Source organism: Saccopteryx leptura, chromosome 1 (genome assembly GCF_036850995.1).
Source record: "Saccopteryx leptura isolate mSacLep1 chromosome 1, mSacLep1_pri_phased_curated, whole genome shotgun sequence".
Taxonomy (NCBI): domain Eukaryota; kingdom Metazoa; phylum Chordata; class Mammalia; order Chiroptera; family Emballonuridae; genus Saccopteryx; species Saccopteryx leptura.
Genome location: NC_089503.1, coordinates 378,878,807 through 378,896,076, shown reverse-complemented (window position 1 = coordinate 378,896,076; position 17,270 = coordinate 378,878,807). Strand labels below are relative to the sequence as shown.

The following is a 17,270-nucleotide window of genomic DNA, read 5'->3' as shown; positions in this document are numbered from 1 at the left end:
CAGGCCAATGCTCTATCCACTGCGCCACTGCCTAGTCAGGCTTTATTTCACTTTTTAAATGGCTTCTTTTTTGGCTTCTAGAGAGCATTCTATTAGGTGGGTATTTTTATATTGAGACTCAGGATGTTACAGAGCACTTAAAATATCCCAGCTTCTGGAATATTCTGTTTATTCTTGGGAGCTAGAAAATTGGGAGTTTTTTGGTATATTTTAGTGCTCTGTGTAATTTCCATATTTGTCGTTCCTCTGTTAAAGTTAAAACAACTGTAGGTATTACAGTTCCTACCACAGATACTCCAAACTGACCAGAAGATATTTCTAAGCAGTTTTTTACTAAAGGTTCTTTAAATAACTGCCAGACTAGAATTTCCAGGGTAAGGTGAAAAGGGTGAAAGGTGTACATTTCATTTATGCTTGAGAAACTGGGGAGAAAGGGTCTTCCTCATAAGGCTCCAGAGCAACTTGCTGCCCAGACTCCTGGAGTCAGTGGCTGGTTGCAGTGTGGTTACTCCCTTGAGGGTATCTAGAATCTGTACTTCCCCATCTTTACCACCATCAGCTACCCCTCTCATTGCCTCCTCTTCAGCCCTCACTAGAGGCCATTCCTGGATATTCGTTTAAGAAAGGCAAAGAGTCGTGATGTTCAATTAAATGCTTCTCATGGATTTAGCCTGTATTTGGTGATAAATGCCTTATATATATTGAGACTTACCAAAGATTGGATATATTCCATTATACGTATTTGACTATAACGCATTAAACTTGGCCTTTAGTCAGAGATAGCATAGATGCTTGAAGAAAACAACTTGAGGACAAGGACTTGAGACTTAGGGTCTCTCCTACCTTTCCCCTCTAACAACATAGCAGAATAGTCCCAGTGACTGCCTTTTAGTAGAAACCATTTTGTGTCTTATGTTATTTCATTGTTCTTATTTTATTTTATTCTAGGTCCAGGGGCAGCCATTAATGGTACAGGTCAGTGGAGGCCAGTTAATCACATCAACTGGCCAGCCCATTATGGTCCAAGCTGTCCCTGGTGGACAAGGTCAAACCATCATGCAAGTACCTGTATCTGGGACACAGGGTTTGCAGCAGGTGAGTAGTATGAAGAAGTGTTTAGACAGAATATTGGAATAGAGGTTTTTTAAAGAATAATTTATTACAAACTGTTTGACAGTTGATATTGTTATATTTAATTGCTTTCTACCTTCTATTCACTTTTAGTCACTATTCTACCTTTGTAGTACCAGTGATAGAGCAGAGCCATAGAGAAATTGTACAGCTCTGGTAAAGACTAATTAGGCATGATTTTAAATCAATGTAAAGAATACAAAGAGATGGGAATCTAGTGTAATAAAAGTAATTCATTGGGTGCCCTTTGTTGGCATGTCTAGACAGTTAGGGTCTTGTTTTTTGCTCAGAAATGTTACCTTTCCATTTCTTTCCACATAATTAATACTTTGACTTATCTAGTAAGTGATAAAAAAGAAAATATTTTAGTCCATACCTATCACATACACCTAATGCTGTTTTTGGAGCAAAATTTATAACCTAAATGCTTTATTCTTTTTTATTTGAAAATAAATGAATGGTATTCCCATAAGAAGTTAGGAAAAAAACAAAATGAGCAAAAATTGGTTAAAATTACTGAAGTAGATAACAAACAAGAATACGGAAAGGATAAATAAAAGCTATTTCTTTAAACAGATGGATAAAATAGATAAATACACTGAAAAGACCAATTCTGAAACCGAAAACAAAGATAAAAGAGACAAAGATGTAGAAGAGATTAAAAGAATAATAATAAAAAAAAGCGTTACATGTAATCCTGGCATCAGTTTTTAATAGTAGAAGGATTTTTATTAGTTTGGCAAAAATTACAAACAAGATTATATCCAGTTCTACAGTGGGCGTGGAGAACAGGAAATACTCCTGTTAGGTAACTTCATATTCTCAACACATTTTGGAAAGGCATCTCACTTTTAAATTTTTAATTTACCTATCCCACTTCTGAGAATCCTGTCGGAAGAAAAACATCAATGTGTAGGGAGAAATATGCAAAGACATTTATTGCAGCATTATACTACCAAAAATACTTTTTTGTAACCTGAATTTCCATTAATAAGAATAAGGAATTCGTTGAATAAGTCAAGCTATATTCATATGTGGAATATTAATGTTAAAAAGGATGAACTGTTGACATAGTGTAATGGTTAATACTGAAGTACTTTCAGTGAGAAGTAATTTGCAGAAAAACATATACTGTGTGATATCTTCGTAATGAATAGCCACACCCCTGTGTGCTTATTAGCATGGAAATTGGGATGAGAAAGAACTAGTAATTTTTTACTATCTACATATTTTGTTTTAACAGAATGATCACATTAATGTCTTAGTTTTTCTGGAGGAATTTAATACAAGTTTTAAAAAGTCAGCCATGATCATGCTTCTTAATAAATCAGACTTTAAATTTTTCTATATACCCTTGTCAATTTTTTTCTTTTTTCTTTTTGTATTTTTCTGAAGTTGGAAACGGGGAGGCAGTCAGACAGACTCCCGCATGCGCCTGACCGGGATCCACTGGGCATGCCCACTGGGGGGCGATGCTCTGCCCATCTGGGGTGTTGCTCTGTTGCAACCAGAGCCATTCTAGTGCCTGAGGCAGAGGCCATGGAGCCATCCTCAGCGCCCGGGCCAACTTTGCTCCAATGGAGCCTCGGCTGCGGGAGGGGAAGAGAGAGACAGAGGAAGGAGAGGGGGAGGGTTGGAGAAGCAAGTGGGCACGTCTCCTGTGTGCCCTGGCCGGGAATCAAACCCAGGACTCCTGCACACCAGGCCGACGCTCTACCACTGAGCAAACCGGCCAGGGCTGAAAAATTATGTTAACTTCAGTAAGGCTCTAGGTAAGATTCCATCTCCTTTCTTAGAATGCTTAAGATTTTAATTCTTGCCTGACTGGTGGTGGCACAGTGAATATGGCGTTGACCTGGGATGCTGAGGATCCAGGTTCGAAACCCCAAGGTTGCCAGCTTGAGCATGGGCTCATCTAGCTTGAGTGCAGGCTTGCCAGCTTGAGCATGGGACCATAGTTGCTGGCTTGAGCAAGTGGTCACTGGCTCTGCTGGAACCTCCAGTCAAGGCACGTATGAGAAGTAATCAGTGAACTAGAGTGATACACCTACAAGTTGATGCTTCTCATCTCTCTCCCTTCCTGTCTCTCTCTCTCTTTCTGGGGGAAAAATCAGTTCTTTTTTTATAAGAAGTTGCTTCTCATTGTTTTTTTAATAATTTCTTTTAAAAGAAAGCTTCTTAAACTTTTTTATATTGCATCCTCTGTTTTAGAATTCCAGTGAGATCCTATGCCCTCTTAGAAAAGATGCAAATGTCCAGATACATGGAAAATCTTGCATGCAATTTTAGGTTAAGATCTTTGGCTTGATACAACGGAACTGGAGTAGGGACCCAAGAAATAAGATTCAAGAATATTGGAAATGGGTATATAACAAAAATAGTATAAAACAGTGAAGAAATGGTTTAAAAATGAGATGTGTACAACATGGGTGTATGTAGAGGAGGGTATTATGCTAAGTGAAATAAATTAGGCAGAGAAGAACAAATATTGTATGATTTCACTTATGTGTGGAATCTAAAAAACAAAACTGACTCAGATACAGAGAACTGATGATTGTTAAAGGGGAGGCCAGCAGGGAGAAGGAAAAGAAGGTGAAAGGGGACTGAGAGGTACAAACTTGTACTTATGAAATAAGTCCTGGGGATGTTTTGTATGGTATAGGAAATACAGTCAATAATACCATGATAACTTTGTATGGTGACAGATGGTCATTAGACTGACTTATGGTAATCACTTCATAAGGTATATAAGTATCAAATCACTATAATGTACGCCTGAAACTAATGTAATGTATTTCAATTCTAATTTTTTTAAAAAAGAATCATACAGAAAAGAAGATTAATAGTATATACAAAATTACTTGTTAAATAGATTAAAGGTCTAAATGTAAAAAACCATATCAGGAAACTTTTAGATTCTTTTTACAGGAAAATTTCCTTTATGCTGTGGGATAGAAAAGGAATTTTTAAAGACATTTAAAAAATTGATTTGATTACAACAGTCCCCACTTATTCATGGGGGATATATTCTAAGACCTCAGCTGGATGGGTATTCCCAAACCCAAATCTTAATAGGAATGGATGGGTAGGTTACTGTATAGTTATCTAACTGATACTTTACACTAAATAAAATGAATTAACTAGTTCTGTTTAAACTGGCTATCTCTTGAAAACACTGTTGACTGAAAAAAGCAAATTGTAAAAAGATACAATAGGCACCATTTAAATGAAATTTATAAACTTATAAAACAGCACTATATATTTTTGTGGATATACATGTATAAATACGCTCTGTAAAGAGTGTCACCAGCTTTAGTATAGTGATTACCTTTTTGTTGGAAAGTATTAAATAAAGCAAATAAGGAAAAATATTTACTTGTTAAATCTGAACGGTGAATGCAGGGGTGTCAACTTTTCTGCCTGTTTAATGATTTTGTATATACGTTTTATATAAACCCACTTTAACATTGGAGAACTTGGAAGTAACTTTTTTTTCAACATTTAGTCATAGAACACTTCAAACATAGACAAAAAAAACATAGTATGATAAATCACCATACTCATCTTGGACACTTATCAACACGATCAGTCTTCTTTCTAGTTTTGTCTGTAAAAAATACTTCAGAATGTATTTTTAAACATGCTCTAAAAAATCATGTGACCATGTCAGCACTATCGTCTTTAAAACACTGATTCTTTAATATAATCCTGTATCCAGACAGTAGTCAGAACTTCCCCATTGTTTCATAAATGAAAAACAAGTTATCTCTCATCAATAAGAGCAGAACAAGACTTCTCTGTTTTGCCTGACCAGTGGTGGTGCAGTGGAGAAAGCGTCAACCTGGAAATGCTGAGGTTGCTGGTTCAAAACCCTGAGCTTGCCTGGTCAAGGCACATATGGAAGTTGATGCTTCCTGCTCCTCCCCCTTCTCTTTCTCTCTCTCCCTTCTCTATAATGAATAAATAAAATCTTTAAAAAAAAAAAGAAAAAGAAAAATATCTGCTATACCAAGTGTTGGGCAGATAAAATAAAATAAAATAAAAAGACTTCTGTGTTTCTCCGTCTTCACAGCACTTTTCGCTTTGTGGGGGAGTTTGGGTAACTAACACTCCAGGACCAAAAGAGCCCAGTGTTGGCAGGTGCTGACCTTCCTGTGTTGTCTCGCGCAGATCCAGTTGGTCCCTCCCGGACAGATCCAGATCCAGGGCGGGCAGGCTGTGCAGGTGCAGGGCCAGCAGGGCCAGACACAGCAGATCATCATCCAGCAGCCCCAGACCGCCGTCACCGCCGGCCAGACCCAGGTGATTCCGCCTGCGCTGCGGACACAGGGACACCGCTGTTTGGGAAGGGTCGGCCAGCTGAGCCACGTACTTCACATGTAGTAGAAATGGGAGAGAAAACCATCAAAAACATTTTTTAAGAAAGAGACTAAATGGTCCTATTGTCTGTGATGCCTTAGAACGTATTCGATCATATCCTGATTTATTTCCTGTAGACGCAGCAGCAGATTGCGGTCCAGGGGCAGCAGGTGGCGCAGACCGCTGAGGGGCAGACCATCGTCTACCAGCCAGTTAATGCAGATGGCACCATTCTCCAGCAAGGTACGTGTGCCCATTCGTTTCTGTTGGCTTTGGGGGGCATCTTTTTCAGCCTGTGAGCAAATGATGCATCAGAAGTTTTGTGGTGACCTCTGCATGACATATGTTTGACCCCAAAAAAAGATTTCCTCTAAGTCTCCATTGATTGTTGGTTCCTTGGCACCGATACACGACCGACGTCAGTTCCATTTGGAGGAATCTCTACAGTAGCTGTTAAAAGACTGATCCTAGGGATTACATAAGCTCTTAATCTTTTCCGGGAAAAAATGTTTCAAAATATATAGGAAGATTAGAAATAGTTTCTTTGTTGGTAGAGAGAAAAATGGATCAGAAGTCAAGTTGGCATTAGAAATATTGTTGCTGGAGGTATATTTATTCAGGGCCACTTTATTGTGAATTTATTCCAAAAAGACTTATTATATGCTTGCTGTGTATAGAACTTCACTAAGAAAGAAAGGTTCTTCTCAAAGAGCCTCTAGTCTAATAAGGGAGGCTTACACGCAAACAGAAATACACCACAGAGCCCTCAAAGGGGTATGTTCTAGGAATAGACGATGCACGAAGAAGGGAGAGATGATACAGGCCTTGAGAGGAGGCTGTACTTCAGAGAGGAGGAGATGGCTCAAACTGAACTTAAGAACTTTTGGAAGCATTTGTCCGATAGTTAAGTCTAAAAAGGATATCTCGGTTAGATTCCATGACTAACGGTTTGACTTGTGGTTGAAACTCAGCAATACACAAGATGCAGTGAGTACTGTAACAGTGTGTTCTCATGACCCAGGAGAGGGCCTGAACTGGGCTGAGCATGGGCAGGAGCTCGGAGAGGGTGCACACAGCCTCCTCGGGTGCTGGTGATAGTTTGGGAACTTAAAATGCTTGGTTGAATTTTAAGTTTTAGACCTGCAGCTGGCTGATTCATTGTCAGTTTAAGATGAACTACTAGAAGTTTATAAACTCTCCATCCTGCAGCAGATAGTTCATATGTATGAAACCATGGGTATAGCTATAGTCAGACTGTCCCATCGAAGGGGCGGCCTCCAAACTGTCTCACCATTGGAAACTATTACTGTAATACCCAGGACAGTATTCACGTCAGGGATAGATTCATTCAGAGCTGGAACCCAGACCGCTGATAGAATTCCAAAGATTGTGATCACATGGGTTTAATATAGTGAACTGGGCAGACAGGGAGTGACTGCTTTTTTTTCTCCTTGTGCTATTGAGTTTGTTTTTCCAGGGTGAACAAGTACGTGCCAGATAGAAGAGGGACTAACTGTGTTCCCTTCCTTCTGTGTATCTGTTTTTTTGTTTTATGTTTTATTTTCTTAAAGTTACAGTCCCTGTTTCAGGCATGATCACCATCCCAGCAGCCAGTTTGGCAGGAGCACAGATTGTTCAGACAGGCGCCAACACCAATACAACCAGCAGTGGACAAGGGACTGTCACTGTGACACTACCGGTGGCAGGCAATGTGGTCAATTCGGGAGGGATGGTGATGGTAAGAATATTGATTCTTCAGCTCACTATTGTCATCTGTAATTTATTTTTTTTATATATCTCTTTGTCTTTGAATTTGCAATGTGATATCTTTCATAAAGCCTGTTTATAATGTTGATCTCTTGAAATTGAGATTGATCCTCAGAGCACTTACAGAGATCTACTTTTTTTTTTTTTTTTTTTTTAATTTTTCTGAAGCTGGAAACAGGGAGAGACAGTCAGACAGACTCCCGCATGCGCCCGACCGGGATCCACCCGGCACGCCCACCATGGGGCGACGCTCTGCCCACCAGGGGGCGATGCTCTGCCCATACTGGGCGTGGCCATGTTGCGACCAGAGCCACTCTAGCGCCTGGGGCAGAGGCCAAGGAGCCATCCCCAGCGCCCGGGCCATCTTTGCTCCAGTGGAGCCTTGGCTGCGGGAGGGGAAGAGAGAGACAGAGAGGAAGGTGCGGTGGAGGGGTGGAGAAGCAAATGGGCACTTCTCCTGTGTGCCCTGGCCGGGAATCGAACCCGGGTCCTCCGCACGCTAGGCCGACGCTCTACCGCTGAGCCAACCGGCCAGGGCCCAGAGATCTACTTTTACAATAAAAATTACAGCGAACCATAATTTGGAGGACTTACTATGTGCTAGGCACTATTTTCAGCACGGGAGATATAGATATAGACAGATATAAACATCTGCTTTTATGTGCTCTTACTCAGAATTCAGATAATGAAGGGAGAATTAGACTATTAATCTGTGGCAATTGGAAAATACCTTGTCCCTAATTGATAGAACAAGAAATATCTAAAAATTGGAAAGATTATAATCAAAGAAACCAAAAAGATGTGTGCTCTGCATACATTGGGAAGATAAGGAAGGAGAGTTGGGTGGATGTGTGAAAGCTAAATCTTCACACGTCAAAGAAGGATATCAGTACATAGGATCTGAAATGAGGAAGGAAAGAATTGAGTAGTAGAAGCTACACAGAGTTAAGAAACTACCAGAAGAAACAGTACAGACATTTAAAGTTGTTGCAGTTGGAAAGGGACTGAGGCAATGGAGACTTTTTTTCCTCAAATATTTTGTACAGTGTTTTGTTTTTGATTGTTTAGAAAAATTAGGATGGAATTATATCGTAAATTAACTAAGTCAGCTTTATAACTGTAGGGATTCAGTAGCACTTGGTAAATTTGTACCTCTTTTTCTTTGTACTGTTTTACTGGCTTATGATTACTGTTCTGGACCAGTAGATGGCAGCAGACATTCCTAGAAAATGGGCCTGTGTGTGGACAAGAATTTGGACAGATTATGTCATTTCTTGGGCCTCCTGTGACAGACTCATCTGTAATGTTTGTTTGAAAGGCATTTAACAGAATTTTCAGCCCTGTAAAAGCTACTCTTGGTAGCACTCAGAAGAAAATAGATTAAGAAACTCTTTTTCCTATGTCCATACTTCATGTCACCATTTAACGAACTGGTTTTGTCTTCACACAGATGGTGCCTGGTGCTGGCTCTGTGCCTGCTATCCAAAGAATCCCTCTACCTGGGGCCGAGATGCTGGAAGAAGAGCCTCTGTATGTGAACGCCAAACAGTACCACCGCATACTTAAGAGGAGGCAAGCCCGCGCCAAACTGGAGGCGGAAGGGAAGATTCCAAAGGAGAGAAGGGTGTGTGCAACATTGGTATAGGAAGGGTGTGTGCAACATTGGTGTAGGAAGGGTGTGTGCAACATTGGTGTAGGAAGGGTGTGTGCAACATTGGTGTAGGAAGGGTGTGTGCAACATTGGTATAGGAAGAGTACCAGGGTCTGCTTTGGGAATTTACCTTTCATATGGTTTGTTTCCTTGAATACCTTTCAAACTAGCTATTAACTTTTTTTTTTTCTTCTTTTTTTATTTCTGAAGCTGGAAACGGGGAGAGACAGTCAGACAGACTCCCGCATGCGCCCGACCGGGATCCACCCGGCACGCCCACCAGGGGCGATGCTCTGCCCACCAGGGGGCGATGCTCGGCCCCTCCGGGGCGTCACTTTGCCACGACCAGAGCCACTCTAGCGCCTGGGGCAGAGGCCAAGGAGCCATCCCCAGCGCCCGGGCCATCTTTGCTCCAATGGAGCCTCAGCTGTGGGAGGGGAAGAGAGAGACAGAGAGGAAGGAGGGGGTGGGGGATAGAGAAGCAAATGGGTGCTTCTCCCATGTGCCCTGGCCAGGAATCGAACCTGGGTCCCCAGCACGCCAGGCCAACGCTCTACCGCTGAGCCAACCAGCCAGGGCAAACTAGCTATTAACTTTTATAAAAGTTTGCATTTGCTACTGCTATATGCAGTTGCAACTACAAAAAACAAAAACAAAAATAGTACTGGCTAAAACAGTTGTTTTTCTTATATAAAAGAAGTTTAGAGAGAAATTGTTCTGGGCTGGTAGGACATTTCCACAGTCCTCCAAACCCATTCTCCTCCTGTCTTATTCTGGTATTTTTAGTATGCTGTTCGTAGTCCAAGGTGGCTGCTTGGACTCCTGCCTAGGAGCAAATGGAACAAAAAGGTCAGCTTTCTTTCAAGGAAATTTTCAAGAAGTTCTATACATCTTATTAGCCAATATTTAATTCCATGGCCACACCTAACTGCAAATATGGCTAGGAAGTAGTCTTTGAGCAGCCATTTGCCCAACTAAGATTGTCTGTTACTAAAGCAAAGGAGAGAGACCTTTGGGGAGTCTTTTTATTTATTACATTCATTTAGCATTCACATCCTTATGCTCTATATGGTCAGCTGCTATCTTTTGTTTTTTCAAAAGCTTTCTCTATAACTTAAAGTCATAATTACCCCTGGTGGCTTTGATCACTGCTTTTCCAAACTATTCAAGTTGGAATTTGTGCATGAGATCGCTGGTTCCAGCTAGTAGTTGAAGGGTTTTGTTTCTCTTGTTTTAGAAATACCTGCATGAGTCTCGGCACCGCCATGCCATGGCACGGAAGCGAGGGGAAGGGGGCCGCTTCTTCTCTCCGAAGGAAAAGGATAGTCCTCATATGCAGGTAAGAAGACTTACATTACACCTTTCATTCTTCTTAGCACTTTGTCTTTTCTTGGGTGGAAGTTCTTGCAGGTCCTCTTGCTACTTTCACACTAGGGACTAACCACAGTCCCTGAATTGGATGCAACATTATATTTCTTTTGTCTTAAAGTACTAAAAAGGTCTTTACCCAGTGGCCTTTCTTCCCCCAGTCTTTGCCACTTATTAATATTATTTCTTGAAGTCTGTCTTTTCTTGATTTTCAAAGAACAGTAGCAGCTAACACTTGACTGCTATGTGCCAGCCATTATGTTTACTTTCTTTTTCATGTTAAGAATTTTTATAAGCTTTTTTTCCCCCTTTCACTGAATGTACATCAGCCTCGAGCGTCATGAGGTAAGAATTACATTTCCATTTTACAGTTGACTGCGGTTTAGAGGTTCAGTGGTTTGCCTAAGGTAAAATACTCAATGAAATGGTACAGCTGAAATTCAAACCCAGGCAGTGTAATTCCAGAACTTATACTGTAGCTGCTGTATTATACTGGTTCTTAGATCTAAAGCCACTGGTTTATTGGCATTGTGGAGTTAATATATCTAAAATAGAACTCTTGATTTTTTTTTTTAATACCTCAGCCATTCATCTAACCAAAAGACATGTCCATCCACCCAGTTACTGAAGTTAGAATCATCCAGCTCTTGATTTTACCTCTAAAATATAATCTGAATCAGTTTTACTTTATTCCCTCCCAGCTGCCGTCAGCTTAGTCTAACCCTTTGTATTTTGGTTCTATTAACGTAACAGCAGCCTATTGGCTCCCTTCCCCATTCCTGTGCCCCCTGTGGTCCTTTATCCACATCTTAGTATGATCTTTTTTTAAATATCTATCTTGCCTGACCTGTGGTGGCGCAGTGGATAAAGCGTCGACCTGAAATGCTAAGGTCGCCTGTTCGAAACCTGCACTTGTCTGGTCAAGGCACATATGGGAGTTGATGCTTCCTGCTCCTCCCCCCTTCCTCCCTCTCTCTCTCCCTCCCTCCCTCCCTCCCTCCCTTCTCTCCTCTCTAAAATGAATAAATAAAGTTTTTAAAATTAAATAAATAAATAAATATCTTATCACATCGCCATCTTGCTCAACCCTTCTGTCCCCGCTCTTTCCCATTTGCACTTAAGACTAAAATTCAAAGTGCATACCTTGGCCGACACGCCCCTACATGGTCTAGCTCCTGCCTGCCTCTGTCTTCATTTCCTCCTGCTCCCTGGTCTTGATGCTCTTGCTATACTATTCATTGGTCGGCCCCCGACATTGCACCTTTGTCTTTAAAATAGCCGATCCACAAAGCCTTTCCCTCCCCATCTTTTTCCATGACTGTCCTCCTTATCCTTTAGGTCTTGTTTTAAATCTGATAGGCTGTTCCTAGTCCGCTCTCTCCGGAGGAGGTCTCTCTTACTCCATTATTTCCCCACATCTTCCCTTTCTTTCTATTTTTTTTTTCTTATTCTTTTAAATTTAATGGGGTGACATTGATCAGTAATAGTACAAACGTTTCAGGTGAACATCTCCATAGCATTTGCACTGTTGATTGTGTCATGTACCCATCACCCAAAGTCAAATCATTTTCCGTCATCACGTATCTGTCCTTCTTATCTCCCCCTCCACATCTTCTTTTTAGTGTAATAAGTGAATTTTTATTTGTGTGATTGTTTGTGGTTGTCTTCTTCACTAGAGTATCAACTCTGTAAAGAGTAGAAGATTGTTTTGCTCTTAGCATAATGCCTTGTCCAAAACAAGCACTCAGTGAATGTTTGTTGAGTTACTGATACTTGGTTCTGTATGACCATCACATCCTACTTCACTGTTGCCAAATTGGTCTTTATAAGATAGTGCTTTTATAATTGTGTCAGGCCCCTGCTCAAGGGTGCATGCTAGTTTCTCATTTCTTCCTGCATCAGCTCTCATACTATTTCCGTCCACCTCTGAGCAACTTTTCCTCATGACGCCTCAGCAGTCATGCTGGGGTTCCTCAGTGTCCCCACACACGGGCACTGATGCCTTTCACGCTGTTCATTCCTACCTGTAGTCTGAGAGCTGCTCCTTTCTCATTCCTCTCTCACCCAGGGTCTGTATGTAGAAATGCCGCCTGTGCACATTGTGCAGGGAGCCCTCCTAATTCTCTGTGCCTGCAGTATGACCTCAGCCAAGTTACCTGTCCTCGTTCAGCCTCAGCTTCTGTACCTGTAAAGTAGGGTGCTGCTGCTACTTAACAGGAATGTTGGATGTCATGCAGTGAGTTACATTAGGCACCTACTTAGCCTGTGCGTGGTGTGCCTAGTGCATGATGAGAGCTCAGTAAATAAATGCTCTTATCGTTCTCACTCATTGATCAAGACCAAGCTCCAGTCCTACCACCTTCAGAAATCTATCAGCTCATCCTTGCATCATGCCAATTGAGGCTTCAGAGCCTTGGTGTGGAAGAACTGAAGGCAGTTATTGTGCTGTGTTGCATAAAAAACTCCCACAAACAATCCTAGCCTTGACACTGCAGGTTTTAAATGAGAAGCAACAGGCGGAGTTTAGTGGAGAGAATATTAAATGGACACCAGGAGATTTCGGAGTTAGTCCTTGCTGGGCTCCTGGCTCTCATCCAAGATAATTTACCCATCTGGGCATATGGTTTACCTGTAACCTTTAGGTTAGGTCACATTATAACCTTTTAAGAGAGTGAGTGCATTAGAATAAATAAATTTCAGTCACTTAACTCTGCTAAGTGCTCAGCATTTAAATATGATCTGAAAACAATGACACAAAATACAGCATGACATGGCTTCTCTTGGGCTTTTACTTAGCCACCTCTAAGGACTCTTTAACATTAAGGGTAGAGCGCAACACAGGTGTGCTATCAATCTGGGGTGTTCATTAATGGAGTGCCAGCCAGATTTTTAATCCTCTTAAGAGCAAGGTTTATTGTCTCTTGTTTCCTAATGGAGCTGCAATTTAATATATGCAGACTGGCATGGGAGGCCTTTGGTTTTCTTGGCAAAGTTGTATCTGTGTCCATGGTGATAAAGTGGTGAGAGCTACAAGTTCCTGTTGCTTTTGCAAAGGACTTTAATTGTTATCATGCTTTCTTGGTCTCTAGGATCCAAACCAAGCAGATGAAGAAGCAATGACACAGATCATCCGAGTGTCCTAACCCCAGGCCACATGGTGGAGCCGATCGAGGTCATGTTCTTTGCCACTGTTCCAGGAAATTGACCGATTCTTCCAGTGGGACACTCATGATCACATTCTGTCCTTTTCTACAGGACAGAAACCCACTTAATTTTTAATAAGTGGCTCAGTATTAAAATTGCAGCAGTGTCTGGCAAATTGAAGTTGCAAGCCTTTGGCTCACCCTTTCAGTCAGGACCTATTTTAGACTGTTGATGACATGGACATTCATGGATCAGGATGATGCAAAGGACTCATGCTAGCCCAGCAGTACCATACGCAGCCCTTCCGTCAACTGGAGAAGCCAGCCAGCTATCTCAGCAGGGAAAAACAACCTTCTCAAGCTCAATCAGGGAAGCTGCAGCCCACTCCTTCCCATGGAATCGAAGCATCATCCATCCCTCCGGTGAGGGATCTCAGGCTAAGTGAATGGACACTTTGTATTCAGAAATGACTTCCAGGCAAGGAATTGCCATTTCGTAATATGAAGATAATAAATTCTCTGAGATACATTCATCTAATCTGTGGAAATAATAAGAATCTCTGTCTACCCAGATGATAGGTTGGTGTTTTTGGACTCCAGCCAAGTAAAAGCTAATTCTGGGAATAGATTGGATAAAAGAATCAAGCACTAAAAATAATTGCTTCATCTTTTTTTAGCTTTGACCAGTTGTGGTCTGCTTGTCCATCTGTTGACAGATCTTCTGGACCGTAGTTCTTGCTATGGCTACTTTCAAGACTATTTAGAAGGTATTGGACCTTGAAACTTTCTTTCCTAAGTAGAAAACAAAACAGTCCAGCAACTTCTGTGCTGATGTGCTAAGGACATTTATAGTAACTCCTAAAAAGAGAGGCAAACAAGATTTTCAACCATAGGCCTGGTGACACATTTGGAAAACAGGAAGGATGTGTGTGTGTGTTTCAATCTAGCAGAGAGAAAGTATAACATGGTCATATAGCATGATTCTTCAGCAGATGGACGCCTGGGATGGATCATTAAGATGAAGAGAATATTTACATTTACACTAGAACCTTTTAACAAGAGTGGAAAGGGAGAAATCTGAGATTTGGTCCTTGACAGTTTCTGGAAAGCACTGTTCAGTCAAGCAGTCCTGGACGTTCTCCAGCTTACCTGCTCGAGCTTGAGGCGGATGTCGGCTTCACTCCCGCAGCGCTTTGTGCTGGCCCCAGAAAATGGACATTCTCGGTCTTCCCGCGGCAGCTGCCTCTTCGGTGCCAGTCTCCCTCTGTTCCCCCCTTTCTCCAAGGCCTCGTGCACGAAGGGTTTCCCATTGCACCACATTCTGGAGACAAATTCCAGACTGGATGCGAGGTGCCTGAAGTGTAAGGAATTGGGCCACAGTTCCCAGAATGGGTTGTGCCTCATTTTTTTCCCTAGATACTGAGCCCTGGTAGAAGTAAGATTGTATTTCAGAAGAGTTATCCATCTGTCCACTCTGGAAACAAAGAAGGAACAACTTAGTTCTTTTGAGGAACATTTGTGTTTTGACTTAAATACCAAGAATGGCTCCTTTTTTATTTTACTCATTCTAGTAAGAAAAGATATTTAACTCCCTAAAGAAAAGACCACAAAGGGAAATCATGGTAATGGTAGGAATAGAGAAGTACAGAGCTATGCAAAGGAAGCAGGAAGTGAAGTATCTTCCTAGTTCCTGGAATCAAATCATCTGGCTTCCAGATTGGATGGGAGAGTTGGGGAGGGGTGCTTATTCTTTGGTAGGATCACTAGAATTTCTGGCTCTTTTTGTGGGTTTCAGATGTTAACTTGATCCAGTAAGCCCCAAAACAATGAGGAATTTATATCCCTTGGTTTGCTTAGGAGCCTTTAAGATGCAGAGTTCAGAATGTAATTCCTCAGACCTAATTTCTAGTACTTAAGCCAACAGCAATTCTAAAATGCTATTTATTTGTGTCTATAAGTTTGTACATAGTAATACCAGCTTCATTGTTGCAGAATTATTTTTTCATGCATTTGAGTTTTGTTTGAAATGAAATGCTTCAGTTGTCATTGCATTGCATTTTGTCATTGCATTTCAGCTAACGCATAGCCCTTTTATTATGGTCATTTAACAGACCATAATAACCCACAAAGTGGGGGGGCTGAGGTTTGGATTTTTTATTTGTTGCCTGTAGTGATGACTTCTAGATGCAAAAAGTGTGAATGGGCGAGTGAGTGAGTGGTTTAATACATAGTTATTTCACTTCTTGAGGTTTTTTGTTTTTTGTTTTGTTTTGTTTGCAGGATAACTGTAAATGTATATATTTTAATTATACTGGTACATTGAACATGTCAGTGTCTAGACCACTGGACCAAGAACATTTTCTAGCTATTGGGTGCCTGATAATAATGTCTTGATTTCCCTTTGGGACTCCCTTCAGCAGGATGGGAGTACAGGTGATTTGATCATTGATGTCATTGCAATTGTTATTTTTTAAAATAAATTTATAAAAATACTAAAAAGTGACTTGAATTTTGAGTCTGCATCCCCTGGGTTCTAGGTCGCTTATAGTGTTGAAATTGTGCTATCTGCAGACAGACGTGAGCTCTGTGTGCAGTGTCAGACTTGGGAGTGCCCAGGACTCTCTTTTCCTTCCCTTCTGGCCCGCCCTCTCTGCTGATGAGATACTTTCTGTCACCTGTGGACTGATCATATATTTGGTTTTACTTCTGGAAGTGTTCATCAAAATGCAAAGAAGTGATTCCTTGAGTAAAATTAGCCCACCAAAATGGCATGTATTAATCATTGTAGAACCATAGATATAGTTAAGATGAAATTGTTAGATTTATTTTACTTTTATTTTTTTAATGGCTTTTTAGAGAGAAACATCAATTATTTTTTCTACCTATCCCTTCATTCATTGGTTGATTCTCGTATGCACCCTAACTGGATGGAGTCTGGATGATGCTCCAACCAGCGGAGCTACTTGGCCAGGGCTGAATCTCTTTCTTAGAGGGCCTACAGTATTTCCTTGATGAAGGAAAGGGATTCATTTTGAATTTATGCGGAAAAAAAAACAAAAATACTTTCTGATTGTTAAAAATCCACAACGTGCTTATCCTGGTACTGCTTTGTGTTCTCCAGGAATCTTAAGCAACAGACTGGCAACCTACAGTGTGCCATTATACAAAAGTCAGAACCAGGAATTAGAAAAAAAACAGTCACAGCGAGCCCTCCCATGAGAGACAACAGATATAGAAGAAACTCTACCCTAACAATTGAAATGGACTAACAGTAAAATAGCCTTAATCTAATGGTGTTAAATTTAAAAAGCATCCTGAGTTTGCTTTAGCAAAATGCCAACAGAACTTGTCCTTAGAAGTTCAGAGATGACCTATTTCTACCTGTCATATGATGCAGAGAACACCCTGTCATACTTAACTCAGATGAAGTATTTTGTCATATAAGCACCTTCACTATTCGCTTTTCAGAGGGAAAAAACTCGCACAGCGCTGTTATAAACACTGCACTTCCCTGCCCGGGCCCAGGAGACCAGAACAAGGGCGATGACGGCCGGAAGCAGGGAGGCGGGCTCCCGGCCGCTTTCGTTCAGCGCTGCCCTAAGTAAGCCCACGCTGATTGGCTTGTGGGAGGGCCCCCGCCAGGGCTATCGATGTGGATTGGCTGCTACACGGAAGTACCTTGTTTCTGGGAGCGCGGCGAAGAACCCACATGGCGACTAGGGACTCGGGGAGCCGTGTGTTTGGCCTGTGGAAGCCTGGTTGGCAGCGCTGCTTCCCGACCTGCTGTTCTGGAAGCCCCTGGGAATGGAACCGGAGCTGGCCATGTCCCAGGGCGGCCTCCTTGGCGTCCA

The 17,270-nt window shown here is 41.5% G+C and overlaps 1 protein-coding gene across 7 annotated transcripts in view; it reads left to right on the top strand.

Annotated features, from left to right (window-relative positions):
- The window catches only part of NFYA (nuclear transcription factor Y subunit alpha), a 30,109-nt gene extending 14,212 nt beyond the window's left edge, over nucleotides 1-15,897 (top strand). For 5 of the 7 annotated variants that reach the window (XM_066359472.1, XM_066359476.1, XM_066359473.1 and 2 more), the window contains 7 exons: nucleotides 949-1,095; nucleotides 5,302-5,433; nucleotides 5,628-5,733; nucleotides 7,062-7,228; nucleotides 8,708-8,881; nucleotides 10,146-10,247; nucleotides 13,366-15,897. In XM_066359472.1, coding sequence (XP_066215569.1) covers nucleotides 949-1,095; nucleotides 5,302-5,433; nucleotides 5,628-5,733; nucleotides 7,062-7,228; nucleotides 8,708-8,881; nucleotides 10,146-10,247; nucleotides 13,366-13,419 — 882 coding nt within the window. In that variant the 3' untranslated portion in view covers nucleotides 13,420-15,897. The remainder of the gene's footprint in view (nucleotides 1-948; nucleotides 1,096-5,301; nucleotides 5,434-5,627; nucleotides 5,734-7,061; nucleotides 7,229-8,707; nucleotides 8,882-10,145; nucleotides 10,248-13,365) is intronic. The other 2 variants (XM_066359477.1, XM_066359474.1) reach the window with 1 other exon arrangement.
- The last annotated feature ends 1,373 nt before the right edge of the window (nucleotides 15,898-17,270 follow it).